General features: G+C 43.2%; 1 protein-coding gene across 2 annotated transcripts in view; it reads right to left on the bottom strand.

Annotated features, from left to right (window-relative positions):
- Nucleotides 1-15,077, bottom strand: part of ZNF385C (zinc finger protein 385C) — a 124,347-nt gene that overhangs the window by 23,149 nt on the left and 86,121 nt on the right. For both annotated transcript variants that reach the window (XM_075278304.1, XM_075278305.1), the window contains 2 exons: nucleotides 12,829-12,971; nucleotides 7,523-7,633 (listed from right to left, as the gene is read on the bottom strand). In XM_075278304.1, coding sequence (XP_075134405.1) covers nucleotides 7,523-7,633; nucleotides 12,829-12,971 — 254 coding nt within the window. The remainder of the gene's footprint in view (nucleotides 1-7,522; nucleotides 7,634-12,828; nucleotides 12,972-15,077) is intronic.

Genomic DNA, 15,077 nt, shown 5'->3' with positions numbered 1-15,077 from the left:
AAGCACACACATTCAGCTCTACTTCATCGGGCTAATAGAATGCATTGGCCAGCGCTGATTGGCCAGAGTACGGAACTCGACCAATCAGCGCTGGCTCTGCTGGAGGAGGCGGAGTCTAAGATCGCTCCACACCAGTCTCCATTCAGGTCCGACCTTAGACTCCGCCTCCTCCGGCAGAGCCAGCGCTGATTGGCCGAATTCCGTACTCTGGCCAATCAGCACTGGCTAATGCATTGTATTGGCTTGATGAAGCAGTGCTGAATGTGTGTGCTTAGCACACACATTCAGCTCTACTTCATCGGGCTAATAGAATGCATTGGCCAGCGCTGATTGGCCGAATTCCGTACTCTGGCCAATCAGCACTGGCTAATGCATTGTATTGGCTTGATGAAGCAGTGCTGAATGTGTGTGCTTAGCACACACATTCAGCTCTACTTCATCGGGCTAATAGAATGCATTGGCCAATCAGCGCTGGCCAATGCATTCTATTAGCGTGAACTGAGTTTGCACAGGGGTTCTAGTGCACCCTCGGCTCTGCTACATCAGATTGCTACATCTGATGTAGCAGTGCCGAGTGTGCATCAGATGTGTAGTTGAGCAAAACTGACTCAGCACTGCTAAGTCTGCATTCGCATAGGAATGCATTGGCCAGCCTTCGGCCAATCAGCGCTGGCTCTGCCGGAGGAGGCGGAGTCTAAGGTCGGACCTGAATGGAGACTGGTGTGGAGCGATCTTAGACTCCGCCTCCTCCAGCAGAGCCAGCGCTGATTGGCCAAATTCCGTACTCTGGCCAATCAGCACTGGCTAATGCATTGTATTGGCTTGATGAAGCAGTGCTGAATGTGTGTGCTTAGCACACACATTCAGCTCTACTTCATCGGGCTAATAGAATGCATTGGCCAGCGCTGATTGGCCGAATTCCGTACTCTGGCCAATCAGCACTGGCTAATGCATTGTATTGGCTTGATGAAGCAGTGCTGAATGTGTGTGCTTAGCACACACATTCAGCTCTACTTCATCGGGCTAATAGAATGCATTGGCCAATCAGCGCTGGCCAATGCATTCTATTAGCGTGAACTGAGTTTGCACAGGGGTTCTAGTGCACCCTCGGCTCTGCTACATCAGATTGCTACATCTGATGTAGCAGTGCCGAGTGTGCATCAGATGTGTAGTTGAGCAAAACTGACTCAGCACTGCTAAGTCTGCATTCGCATAGGAATGCATTGGCCAGCCTTCGGCCAATCAGCGCTGGCTCTGCCGGAGGAGGCGGAGTCTAAGGTCGGACCTGAATGGAGACTGGTGTGGAGCGATCTTAGACTCCGCCTCCTCCAGCAGAGCCAGCGCTGATTGGCCGAATTCCGTACTCTGGCCAATCAGCACTGGCTAATGCATTGTATTGGCTTGATGAAGCAGTGCTGAATGTGTGTGCTTAGCACACACATTCAGCTCTACTTCATCGGGCTAATAGAATGCATTGGCCAGCGCTGATTGGCCGAATTCCGTACTCTGGCCAATCAGCACTGGCCAATGCATTTCTATGGGGAAAAGTTAGCTTGCGAAAATCGCAAACTGACAGGGATTTCCATGAAATAAAGTGACTTTTATGCCCCCAGACATGCTTCCCCTGCTGTCCCAGTGTCATTCCAGGGTGTTGGTATCATTTCCTGGGGTGTCATAGTGGACTTGGTGACCCTCCAGACACGAATTTGGGTTTCCCCCTTAACGAGTTTATGTTCCCCATAGACTATAATGGGGTTCGAAACCCATTCGAACACTCGAACAGTGAGCGGCTGTTCGAATCGAATTTCGAACCTCGAACATTTTAGTGTTCGCTCATCTCTAGTCATAAATTTTAGATAATTATCATTATGTTTATTTTGCAGTGATATACACATTGAGGAGAAAACAAAGGCATCTAAATCACATGTTTTGTTTATTTTTCTTCAATATTGAGCTGTGCAGGAATTATAACTAACCCTGTGATTACTTGTAGGAAAAGAAGAATAAGATGATATCACTGGACAAAATATATGAAAACTTGACAAGTTCTTTATGATTCAATGGATGTGTGTGTGTCTGGAGCTCCAGTGTGAAGGTTGCATGTATGTATGAAGTGAATGAGCCCATATGTGTTACATGTACATGCTCTGTTTGCCTATGTCTGTATTGTTACATTTTTAGTCTCCACAGGGAGCAGATGAAGAAATTGAATGCTGATAGTCCCACAGAGGGTGGTGACAAGTAGATATGAGTTTCTTTCCATTGCTGAATACATATATGTGTGTTTTGGTAAATATGAGATGTACTTAGTCATTGTTATTTAGATGATCCTTCTGATATGGGAAAAAGGCACCAGAAGGGTAGGCAATGCATGTGAGCTATCTAATATGTACACGCAGGTAAAGATAAATCATAGTTTTGCAAAACAAAAGTGGTGTTTCTGCGGCATTGTTTGCTACAAGGTGATAGACATCTGACTAAGTAGATCAGAAGGCACTCGGATATCTGCTCTGTAATGTGTTTTTGTGTATAAATTCTTGTTATGACGGGGGAGGGGGGAGATAGATTGATCCCTTAAAGTTTTTGCCTTCTCTGCTGATATATTTTGAGCATTTAATGAATTAGTTGTAATTCTGGAATAATTAGAAGTTGTAGAGAATTGAATTTACTTAGGATTGTATAAATAAGTCTGAATACAGGTTTGGCAAGTTTTAGCCAGCCAACCACTTACAATGGCTGTACCCTCATACTACAATGTCTTAATTAGTGTCTTAATTAGGTCTCAAAAGTCCTATTGTATATCTGCTGAGGGCAAATAGAGTATTGTATTGCCCTGTATAGCTTAAAAGTGAGACACTGGAAATCTAATTAGATAAAAGAAGTGATAGCAAAAACCACCAGTGTATGAAAAAGATTAGACAAATGTTTTATGGGAGATTAAGTGAATATTATTGTGATATGTTGATAATTTTAATTTTTATTCTTTTTGCCACAGATAGACAGACATGAACCTGCTGTGTTTCCTCTACCAGAACGGTTGTAAGGCCAGTAAAGACAAGCTGCAATTTTGTAAACAAAAAGGAGGTGTTTTTTAGGTCATTGTCTGAGCAAAAGTACCAAACATCTTTCAAATGAACAGACCATCGTGGTGAGAGAGCTGCAGGTGCCAACCCCCCCATGCTCAGTTACATACCTTTTTGGCCATGGATCAGATAAACTGTGAATGGGCTTGTAAAAACCTGTTTGACAAGGGCTTGCCTGACAGATCAGAAACCCTTTTCAAATCTATGTCACTGAGGTGGAGGGACAGGCTACTGCAGTCCTGAGGCATATTATAGTACACATTTGTATACTGTTGCAAGGGGAATGCCCTCTTGTGCAAGGGTTGTACTCTCCGTACAGGCCCTGCTTGAGACAAACTCAGACATTGTCCTAGACCACCCCCTGGTGGTATACAAACCACATGACATCTATGCAATCCTCACACAGATAGACAGATGTCATATTTCTTTGGCAAGATAGAGCAACATGGAATTTGCTCTACATCCTCCTCAAACATCTCATTTCAGCGTTATTTGACTTTTGAATCCTGCAACTCTTTTACCAGTAGGAGTTCATGATTAAAAAGGGGGGAGTAGATAATGAGATATTTAGTAGATGAGATATTTTTAAACTTCTTCTCAGAAGAGGCGGCTTCAGTCATGTCACTGATGCCCCATTGGAGAATCCTGACTATGAGATGTTTGTGGACGGTTCCAGGTACCTAACAGAAAAAGGCAAATTTGAATACAGGGTACGCTGTAGTCATTATACATGACACCATAGTATAAGAAGCCCTTCCACCACACATGTCAGTATAAGAGGCTAGCCTTATAGAAGCCTGATAGCACAGCAAACATTTACACTGACTCCAGGTATGCGTTTGGCATTGCACATGGTTATGGTCCAATATGGAGGTCCAGGAACTTCCTGATGGCACAGGGCAAACCAATTAAGAAAGGAAACTTAGTAAGTCAGTTGATGGAGGCCACATTGCTCCGTAAGCAGTTGGCAATTGTGAAAGTCAGAGCTCACACAAAGGGAAGAGACCCTGAGAGTATTGGAAATTATAAGGCTGATTGAGCAGCGGTGCTACCACCATGGAAGGGTCTCAACCAGGTGAGAAAAATAGCAGACCCCAAGGGGCTGTACTCTAAGGTGACTGGGGAGGAAATTGAGAAATGGATAAAGGCTGGTGCCAGAGAATGTGAACAGAATGTGAAAATGGGGGATAGATACCCCCAAATGGCTGGTTTGGCCCACGGTAAGGTGCATGCCTCTTGAAATGCCATGGAGTCATTAGTGGGTAAACTATAGTTTGCCTCAGGGTTTGGAAGGGCTGCAGGGAATCACGTAAAAGCATGTCACATAGGTGCTCTACACAATCCAGGGCAGGTAGTTAAGACACACCGCATGCACACCAAAACCCCTGTATCCATTACATATAATTGCCTGAATCTGAACGTACAAATGTGTTGGTCTGTGTATTTGTTCTCAGGTTGGATCAGCCGAGCAATGACACAGGTAACTGCCAAGAAATTGATATCTGAGCTTGTGTGTAGATTGGGGATACCTGAGATGATAGAGTCTGATAGAGGGACACATTTCACAGGTGAAATAATGAATAAAATAATGTATGTATTTCGGATTAAGCAGAGTTCAGGCAAAGTAGAAAAGTTTGTTTGAGTAGAAGTAGCCATGTGTGACCTGGTGAGCGGAGGATGGGCGGCAGCAGGATTTAGTATCACTACTGACAGATATATGTGAGCCTGCATGGCATGTCGTAAATGAAAAGTGTCTTTGAGCCATGCCCAGAGCCCTTGTACCTGTTCCAGAGATTGCAGGATAACTATATGCTATAACTATAACTTTAGTAACTACTAAAGATGAGACGGTATAAGTACGCGCTTGTGTGTATAGTGATTTCTCTTCAGGATGGCCTGGGGCATATCTGGTGAAGAAAGCCATCACAAACGGGCTGCAGATACTGAAGAAGTAGTGTGTCACTTGCATTTGTATTTTCTGTAAGGTACCCTCCTGACAGAAGAATTGGTTTTAGCCCATAGCAAACTTTCTTTGGGTCAGCCCCTAGGTTAGAGTTGTATTATGGTGTACTGACTGACTATGTGATGTCTTGGCAAAAACATCTGACTAATGTATAGTTTTGAGTTTTCTCCTCACTCTCAGATTTTAAGTTAAGTGGACAGGACCTATTCATTTGAATCAAGAGATTGATGACACGTGAGAAATCCTCTTGAACCAAGATTTGATGATTCGCCCCAAGTGCTGCTAACTACTAATACTTCTATGAAACTTGAAGGACAGAGTAACTGTATCCATGCTTCACATTGCAAAGAAGTCTCTACACAAACAGCGATGAAGATTCTCCTGATGTTACTGTTATAGATTATTCTGGCGATAAGCCTGCATAGAACATTTGACAATGAGTGGGACAATAAGTTTTTTTTCTTTAAACATCATATGATCTTGAATGAAGATTTGAATGTGACAGACTGTAGGATATGTACTCATAGCCCCATATTAGCCTCAGTCATGTTATATATAGCTGTTTTCATAACACAACAGGAAGTAATGATACATAGTGTTTGAAAAATACAAAGCAGACTGAAAATAACAGGCCAGAACTATGATTGAGATTAATTTGGAATACAGGAACATATGAGGGGAATCTGGAAAGGTCCAGCAGTAGACGTTAAGTCACTGAAGTACCTAAATATGAATTCCTGTATCCAATTATCTCAAAATGGGGGAATTGTTAGGATCACATCTTCCATCTTGTATTCTGTCAGCCATTTTGTAAGCTTTTTCTTATATAAGCTTCATAAGGATGTCTGTTTAGAGTTTAAGAGACCCCTTTAGGGGATAAGGTGTGTGGAATGTTGATGGTTGGGTTGTAACTCCTTATCTGTTTGTGGTGAGAATCTCATAACAGGTTCTATAACCAGTTGACCCTTAGCCACAAACCGGACTGGACAGATAGCATGTGATCATTATCTCTCGTGCTGTGATATATACATCTAGAATTAGTGTAAGATGTTGGTTTACACATAAATATTGTAAATTCTTCTGTATGTCATGAGAAAGGTCATCCCAGGTTGGAGTATAATAATGAGATGCAGAACTTATCCAATAGTCATGTACCACAGCTTATGTATAACCAATCGGGTCAAAGTCCAACCTGCTTTTTTTTGTATAAATGCTAACTTTCTGTAACAATAAATCAGAATCCATTTTGATACACGACCACCATGTGTCTCTGTTGATTCTCCGGGCTAAAGATGGCGGCAGCCGATCTTGGCCTGTTAATTAATTTTCCTTTACAGACAGCATATCTCTGGGGTATTATGATTTTCCCCCGACACAACACAGAGATGCTCTAGCTGGCACTTCCCAATCTAGCTCGGGCTCTGCCTAGTCTCTCCTCATATTCCACTCTTCCTCCTACTCCATAGAGAAGATTCCTTGTGTTCGTACCTTCTCAGAGCTCTCTCTGTCTGGTGTGCCATCTCAGTACCCATTCTGTAGTGGTTCAGTCCATTAAAAGGTATACGTTCCATAGCATTTACTCAACAGTGCAGTACCAAGAGCATTACTAGGGTATAAGCTGAATTTATTTTTGTGGACAAGCAACATAATGGGATAGAAAAAAATTATAATGTCCGATGTGTGTTTGTCATGATGGCACCATTCAGGAGAGGGCTGCTGGGCCACATTAACCATGACTAATAAGACAGAATAAGAATATAGAAAGGTACTTGCTGTATTATAACCTTTCAGATACATATTGCTACCAAAAAATAGAAATCTATTATATATAATACAAATCTTATATATATCTTGTAGAGTGTATCTACATCAAGCAGCAAGGTATTATAGTGTATAAAGCCACCTCTTAGATTGTCTTGGTCAACTGGTCCAAAAAAGTCTCTAGTGTGCCACAATGGCATGAATAATAGAGGGGCCCTGGTTATTATTGTTCTTTGCCATTGTTATTGGTGCTTTCATGTCAGGGATAACTAGATGTTCTTGATACGTGATAAAAGCACCAAAGATACATATTCCTATCTCTGCTTAACCATCAGATAATCGGGACCGTCTCACAGTGATATAGTAGACCACCTATTGTTCTGTATACTATACAATACTCTTCTCATGGATCAGGACTAAGCTGTTCTCTGAGTTTATACGCGTATGGCACATGTGTCTATGGAAAAAATAATGTATCCATATTCCATATGGCAGACTACAATAATACATATTCCATATGTTTCTACCCTCATTTAAACATATGTTGAATAGAATGTTTCACTGAAGTTCTGGCCCTATATATAGGAGATAATGAAGAGTAATTCATATAGGAAGTTATTGTTAACCATGAAGACACCATATACTGTTAGTGATAGACCGGTTACATTAATAAATGTAAAGCTTTGCCTTATGGAAGGCTATAATACATTCTTACCAAGGAGTTGAACCTGAGATGGCAAATATTGCAGGATATAAAAGGCTTTCTCTTTGGAGGAGATGGTCCACCAAATGTATGATTGATGACTGCTTTCTGTACTGGGTCCATCTGCAGAGAGAAAGAATTCCTATATATCATTGCTCTCACTCAATGCTGTACAGGGATATAATATGATATATGTAGCTCTATGTACATACATCTCTACTGAATTACGGTATTCTCCCATCTTTATCTATTCAATAACATTACAGATACTCAGTATTATATTTATACTTGGTCATGAATTCTTCTACTGTACACTATTTATGCAGTCTTGGTTTTAATATATGTCTGCTCAAGGGGAAGGAGATATGGTAAGTACCGTATAATTCCATCTTTGGCGTTCAAGCCATAGAATCAAAGTGGCAGCAAACACAAGGAAAACATATAAACTCACAAACGATTATCACTTTTCTCCATGGACTATTCTGTCATTGCTGCTTATCCCCGCCAAAGAGCTAGCGTACAGCCAGCTAACTCCCCTATAAACATGGATTCATGGATTTACCATGTAGTGCATGTCTATGGAACACAAAGAAGGAAGAAAACAACTGCCAGTCTTTTTGGTAGTGGCTTATCTCTATCGTCCCTGACAGTGGCGTAACTAGGAATGGTGGGGCCCCGTGGCGAACTTTTGACAAGCCCCCCCCCGTCCGACACCGAAGACCTCGACCAACCCCCCCCCTACGCATTTCTGCGCGTTCTATTATCCCTAGAGATGAGATAATACTGTGTGCAGGGGCCACTATAGGGGATAATTAGAGATGAGCGAACACTGTTCGGATCAGCCGCTCCGAACAGCACGCTCCCATAGAAATGATTGGAAGCACCTGTGACGCTGACTTTGCCGGCATCCGGCCGGCGTCACAGGTGCTTCCATTCATTTCTATGGGAGCGTGCTGTTCGGATCGGCTGATCCGAACAGTGTTCGCTCATCTCTAATTATCCCCTATAGTGGCCCCTGCACACAGTATTATCCCCCATAGTGGCCCCTGCACACAGTATTATCCCCCATAGTGGTCCCTGCACACAGTATTATCCCCCATAGTGGCCCCTGCACACAGTATTATCCCCCATAGTGGCCCCTACACACAGTATTATCCCCTATAGTGGCCCCTGCAGACAGTATTATGTCCCATAGTGGCCCCTGCACACACTATTATGTCCCTTAGTGGCCCCTGCACACAGTATTATCCCCCATAGTGGCCCCTGCACACAGTATTTTCCCCCATAGTGGCCCCTGCACACAGTATTATCCCCCATAGTGGCCCCGGCACACAGTATTATCCCCCATAGTGGCCCCTGCACACAGTATTATCCCCCATAGTGGCCCCTGCACACAGTATTATCCCCCATAGTGGCCCCTACACACAGTATTATCCCCTATAGTGGCCCCTGCACACAGTATTATGTCCCATAGTGGCCCCTGCACACACTATTATGTCCCTTAGTGGCCCCTGCACACAGTATTATCCCCCATAGTGGCCCCTGCACACAGTATTTTCCCCCATAGTGGCCCCTGCACACAGTATTATACCCCATAGTGGCCCCTGCACACAGTATTATCCCCCATAGTGGCCCCTACACACAGTATTTTCCTCCATAGTGGCCCCTGCACACAGTATTATGTCCCACTGTGGACACCCATAAACAATTATTATAATAATTGTTATGGGGTCTTTTCAGGCCCCAGAGTATAATAATAATCGGAGACCCGGGGGAATAAAAACATAAAAAACTACTGTTACTTACCTGTCCCCCGGCTCCTACGCGGTCTTCTCCGCTGCCTTCTGTGCTGCTGTCCTTGTTCAATGACGTCGGACGTCACATGACCCGGGACGCAGGCCGGGTTCATGTGACGTTAGAGACATCAGGAAGGAGGCCTGGCAGGATCGTGGAGAGGTAAGTAACATGTTTTTTATGTTTCTTACCTCTCCCGGTCCGCCAATCATTATACTTGGGGGTCCGAAAAGACCCCCGAGTATAATGATAGCAGCGGTAGCGGCTGTCACCGGGCCCCTAATGTCCCGGGCCCTGTGGCAGCTGCCTCCGCTGCTATGGCGGTAGTTACGCTACTGGTCCCTGACATTGGAGAGTTTGGAAGCTCCCTATACACATTAGGAATTTGTCTGAGCCAGATGCACCTCAAGTGTGTATGGCCAGCTATGGTCATCTAGGACCATTGAAGATCAGAGGTCTAATCCTGCTGGTTCAGTACCCTTTAGGTGTCAAAAACGTGCACAGGACTCCTCTCTAAAGAGAAACTGCCTAGTTGGAAAACAATGGTAAAAAGCAATCCAAGGGGTCACGTAAAGGGATAAGAAAAAAAAACACCATAACTATGGGATTTGCCACTCTCTTGTGGAAGCCTTAGATACCAGATCGAAGGAGGGTTGTTTCTGGAAAATAGGGTTCTTTAGCTATACCTAGACAACAACTATAATAAAATATCTAATCGGTCACAAGTATATATAGTTCAAATATACATAGAACACTTATAAACCCATAAAAGTCACCTTATTATATCACCCTAAAATTCTAAGTCATTTTTGCATACAAACACTTACATTGTAAATTGAATAGACCTAGATCATTTGTTTGGGTCTTCCTTCCATTGCTTTGTACATTGCCTTCTTGTTCTAAGTGCTGTCATGTATGAAGTGTGTGGCTTTCGTTTTGCGCACAGACAGGCTCATTTCGTGATGCACTGGTTGATGTGGTGGTGGTGAAGTTGGGATCTCAGACAGCCCATTAATCATCACACATTGTCATGCCGCTCACTTCTCTGAATGGAATTTGGGGCCCTGATAACACCTCTCGCCCTCCCAGCTTTGTGCCTCGAAGACAGATGCACCTGTCTCCTTGGCTAAATAGTTTCGAAAAGAAATACGATCGGCCTTAAAACGCAGCCTCTCTCCTGACAGTCATACTGGAGATAAGATAATCTTGCTAAGCCTCAGGCCAGGAGCGAGGACAATGCTGGCATTATAGATTGGGAAAAGTCATCTAACAAAGACTTGATTCTCTGTCTATTTTTTTTTTACTTTTTAACAGAAGACTCTATCTCCAGAAATTATTTCTGTCCATGGGGCTTATAGATATACACTGCTTGGGGACTCCCAAAAATAAGATTTACTTTTCTTCTATCCGGACCAAAAACAACAAGCTTCAAGACCTGTGCCAAATATGACCGTGCAAAAACCCATAAGTATAGCGACACTGCGCTTGCAGGAAGATTATTACTCATTTGGTTCCTTGCAACAATGATTCAAGACCAAAAGGTACTGAGTGGATCTGATGGCTACCTATGCAAGGTCTTACAGAGGACCTATCACCACTTACATACACAGATACTGCTGCACGGACGTCTTGGTAGTTTTCTACCAAGTGTTTATCTGTTGTGGGTGCTGTTATCTCAGAAGCTGAATGCAGCTGGTAGCCAAGGGGGCGGTCCACCAAGAGTGGATGGAGTGTTATGGACTGCCCACTTGACTAACTACTAGCTAATAGTACTGAATGGTTTAGGCTACAATAAAAGAAAACTACCTTTGGCACCGGTGACAGTGGCTGGGAAGTATGCTGCTTTTTTCAATGATATGAGGATGTGATAAGTGATAATACATGCCTCCAATGGATATTAAAAACTTACAGTGCTATAAGTGTCTCATGTACAGTATCTTTATGAAGCCTTTCCTTTCAAAGATCAGCAGTTTATACCACAAGTCTCTCTTTTGTATTATAAGTAGCCATACACATTATATGGCCACTGGCTAAACCCATTGATTTTGGAAGTAATGGCCAACCATTTAACATACATGGGAGGCTTTGACTGTCCCTAATGGCTGATGCTGTAGAAGAGAGTTGTCTGGCATGCAGATTCCAACATGCTCGATCCTTTCTTCCCATGGAATAAGCTGCTTCCTACTCAAAACACACACATGCTCAACTAAGCATAAATGTGTATGGGCTACCAAGTGCATGTGTCAGGTCCATGGTTGAATGGCACATGGAAATTGTCCAGGTACTGCCCATGACTCCACAGCTCCATTCACTTTCTACCATGAGCGTGGGATGAGCTTAAGAATGGTGAGCTTGGGCTGCAAAATGGACAGCTATAGGACCGATCCTGAGTTTTGCTCCAGGCTCACGGTCCCATACAAGGGTCCATGATTGTACACAAGTGAGTGCACGGAGCCATTGCAATATAAAGGGTCAGTGTGCCATCTGTGAAGAACAAGGCTAATACATGGACAATACACATGTTCATGAAGCCATGAAGGTCAAAAGTAGGGAAAGTCCCTCCAAAAGTGGGACCCTTGGGGGTATTATCTCACATTTTCCTCCTCCCCTGTCACACTGGAGGGACTGCTTGAATCATTGTCCATTCCTTAGGACTGTTGCCTAGTGCGTTCCTCAAGCAGACTGTGATACCCGTTGTCATTCCCAGTGTGGGTACAATATTCAGTTTATCTTAGCTTGGTCCTGTAGGTTGTGTAATCTCAGCCTGTAATTTCCAGCTGCTCACAACCTTGCTGCAGATTTTATTTCAATGTCTTGATATGACCCGCACTGCTGCAGGATGTGCTTAATTTATGACACAGACCAATGGTGCAAAACCCAATAAAAATGGCATAGGGCCATGAAAAATCTACCCCATCATCTAACAAGGGTTATGATAGCCATCCGCAATGCATTTTATACAAGCAGGTCCGTGAATGAGGCAAATGTAATTCTATATAGGCATCTTTTAACTTTAGCAGGAGAAACTAATATTTCTCAGCTCCTTTATTTGCTATGCACAGTGCTCTCCACACAGCTTCTTCTCTAGATCTATATAAACAGCATAACCAGCGTGAGTGCAGTTATTCATCTCAACAAGCCATAGGGGGAATTTCCTATTTAATGTATGCCACAAAGGTGGTGTAGATGTTGTGACTCTTTGGTGCACAGCCAACATTTGCACCAAAAATGCACCACATTGTGAATTCTACAACCTTTCTGCCACTTTTTAAGAAAGTGCGAGGGGCTAGATGGTGATCAAAATGGGCCAGTGCATTATTACGACTCACGGCACTGTCCTGCGCTATACTTATCACTTTAGTGGTACAGAGTCAATCATGTTCAGCTCTCGTAAGGAGATGGATGGATTTTGGGAACCAACAAGACATCTTACAGAGAAATGGGAGCCTTTAGGATAATAAGAAAATTAGCCTTAAACTTCCTTATATTTCACAATTCTTAGAGAGATTAAGCAAAATACCTACCGCATTAAAATTTGGGAAGAGGCTAAGTGGGGAGACACCATTGATCCTGAATGTTAGAAGATGCTTGATGTCCAAATGTGCTTGGATTGGTCGACTGGGTATTCCTAAAGAAGCCAACAATGGACCACCAGGAGTGGGGGTACCTAGAACAGAAGAAGTTCGTTATATGTTTGTCCACAATAAATTCTTCATCTACTTTTCGCAGTGTCACTATAGTTAGACTACAACAACCAAATGTAGTTATGAGGCTTGTTCTAAACCATATTTTTACAATTGAGAAATGTAAGTGTATGACATAGAATTTAATTGAGATAAAAGATGCTGGACAAAATTGATGGGTGAACTCTGACATTTTTAGAAATACAAATATAGCATGGACCATGGGCACCAAGGAGGACCTATAAAATAGTAAGCTTCATCACAGACAGAGACGTCAGGGAGTACATAGACTTAAACCGGGATTTTGTAGAATTGTGTCAGCGGAACCACCTCAGGATTAATGCTGGGAAGACCAAGGAGATAGTGGTGGACTTTAGTCAGAGGAGGAGTACCCTGAATCCGGTGGACATCCAGGGGATGGGCATTGAGACAGTCAAGACCTATAAGTACCTGGGTGTGCTCCAAAATAATAAGCTAGACTGTGCTGATCACCTGGAGGCGCTGTACAGAAAGGGTCACAGCAGGCTCTACCTGCTCAGGAGACTGAGGGCCTTTGGAGTCCAGGGGCCACTTCTTAGGGTCTTTTTCAACTCTGTGGTAGCATCAGCCATCTTCTTTGGAGTGGCCTGCTGAGGGAGTAGCATAACAGCCAGGGAGAGAAATAGACTTGACAGGCTGGTTAGAAGGGCCATCTGTCTCTTGGGGAGCCCCCTGGACCCAGTGCAGGTGGTGGGTGACAGAAGGATACTGTCCGTGGTGAGTTCCACACTGGAGAACAACTGCCATCCCATGTATGAGACCGTGATAGCACTTGGCAGTACTGTCAGTGACCGACTGCTTCACCCCAAATGTGGGAAGGAGCGCTATCGGAGATCCTTCCTCCAAACCGCGGTCAGACTACATAATCTACATCAGGCCAAGAAAAGATCACTTCGCACAGAGAACTAAATGATCCTGAAGTCTTTCTTTTCTTTTTAGTTGCTACGACTCCTAATATCTTCTTCTTCTGCTATTCTGAGCTTATATGTATTCTTTCTTGTAATATATTACTGTATTATCCATGCTGCTGTAACACACTGAATTTCCCTATGGAGGGACTATTAAAGGATTATCTTATCTTATCTTGAAATTGAGCCTCAAAGGGATAAGGGGACACTTAGTGCATATGTCACACTGATGACCTATCCATAGGATAAGCTATTAGTATGTGAACGTTGATCAGCTGAACACATTACTTATAGGTGTCAGAAGTTGCTGCAGTGTTCAGGGAGCGCCACAGCCCATCCACTATATAGTGATGCAGACTGCACATGCTCTCTGTCCACTGCAGCAGCTACCGGCAACTGAAGGCTGCTGAAACAGCTGATCTGTGTGGGGTTTGGGTGCGGTACCCCCAGATCACATACTGATGGTCTATTCTATGGATAGGCCAACAGTATGAAATATGCATTGGGGTCGGAAACATATTTAAAGAGGTGTTCTCTAGAGATGAGTGAACACTGTTCGGATCAGCCGATCCGAACAGCACGCTCCCATAGAAATGAATGGAAGCACCTGTGACGCCGGTCGGCCGCCAGAAAAGTCAGCGTCACAGGTGCTTCCATTCATTTCTATGGGAGCGTGCTGTTCGGATCGGCTGATCCGAACAGTGTTCGCTCATCTCTAGTATTCTCACAAAATACATTTATTACATATACATAGATGTGGGCACACACAGCTGGGATCCCACCTGATCGCTAGTGTGGGGGCCCCTATTCATTCACACTATGCGATTGTGGTTAATAAAACCCACACATTACACAATTTTTACACTACTTGTTTCATGATTGAATAAGATAAAATATTCTATAATTCTGCATTAATTTTTTGACCTGACTATTAATAATACATTAGTATTCAGTTTATCCCATAATATTTTTTGTGAAAAACATCACCAGAGATTTTTGTATTAGTTTCCAACCCACACATGTGACAAGAGAAGAACTCTTCAGTGACAGCTATGGCATCATATTGTTGCAAATATAGATACTGGGTGCATTTAATAATCCTAATATTTTACAGTGTAAACAGTCAATACAAATGTGCTAAAT

Source organism: Leptodactylus fuscus, chromosome 6 (assembly GCF_031893055.1).
Source record: "Leptodactylus fuscus isolate aLepFus1 chromosome 6, aLepFus1.hap2, whole genome shotgun sequence".
Lineage (NCBI taxonomy): Eukaryota > Metazoa > Chordata > Amphibia > Anura > Leptodactylidae > Leptodactylus > Leptodactylus fuscus.
This window is presented reverse-complemented; position numbering and strand designations above follow the sequence as displayed.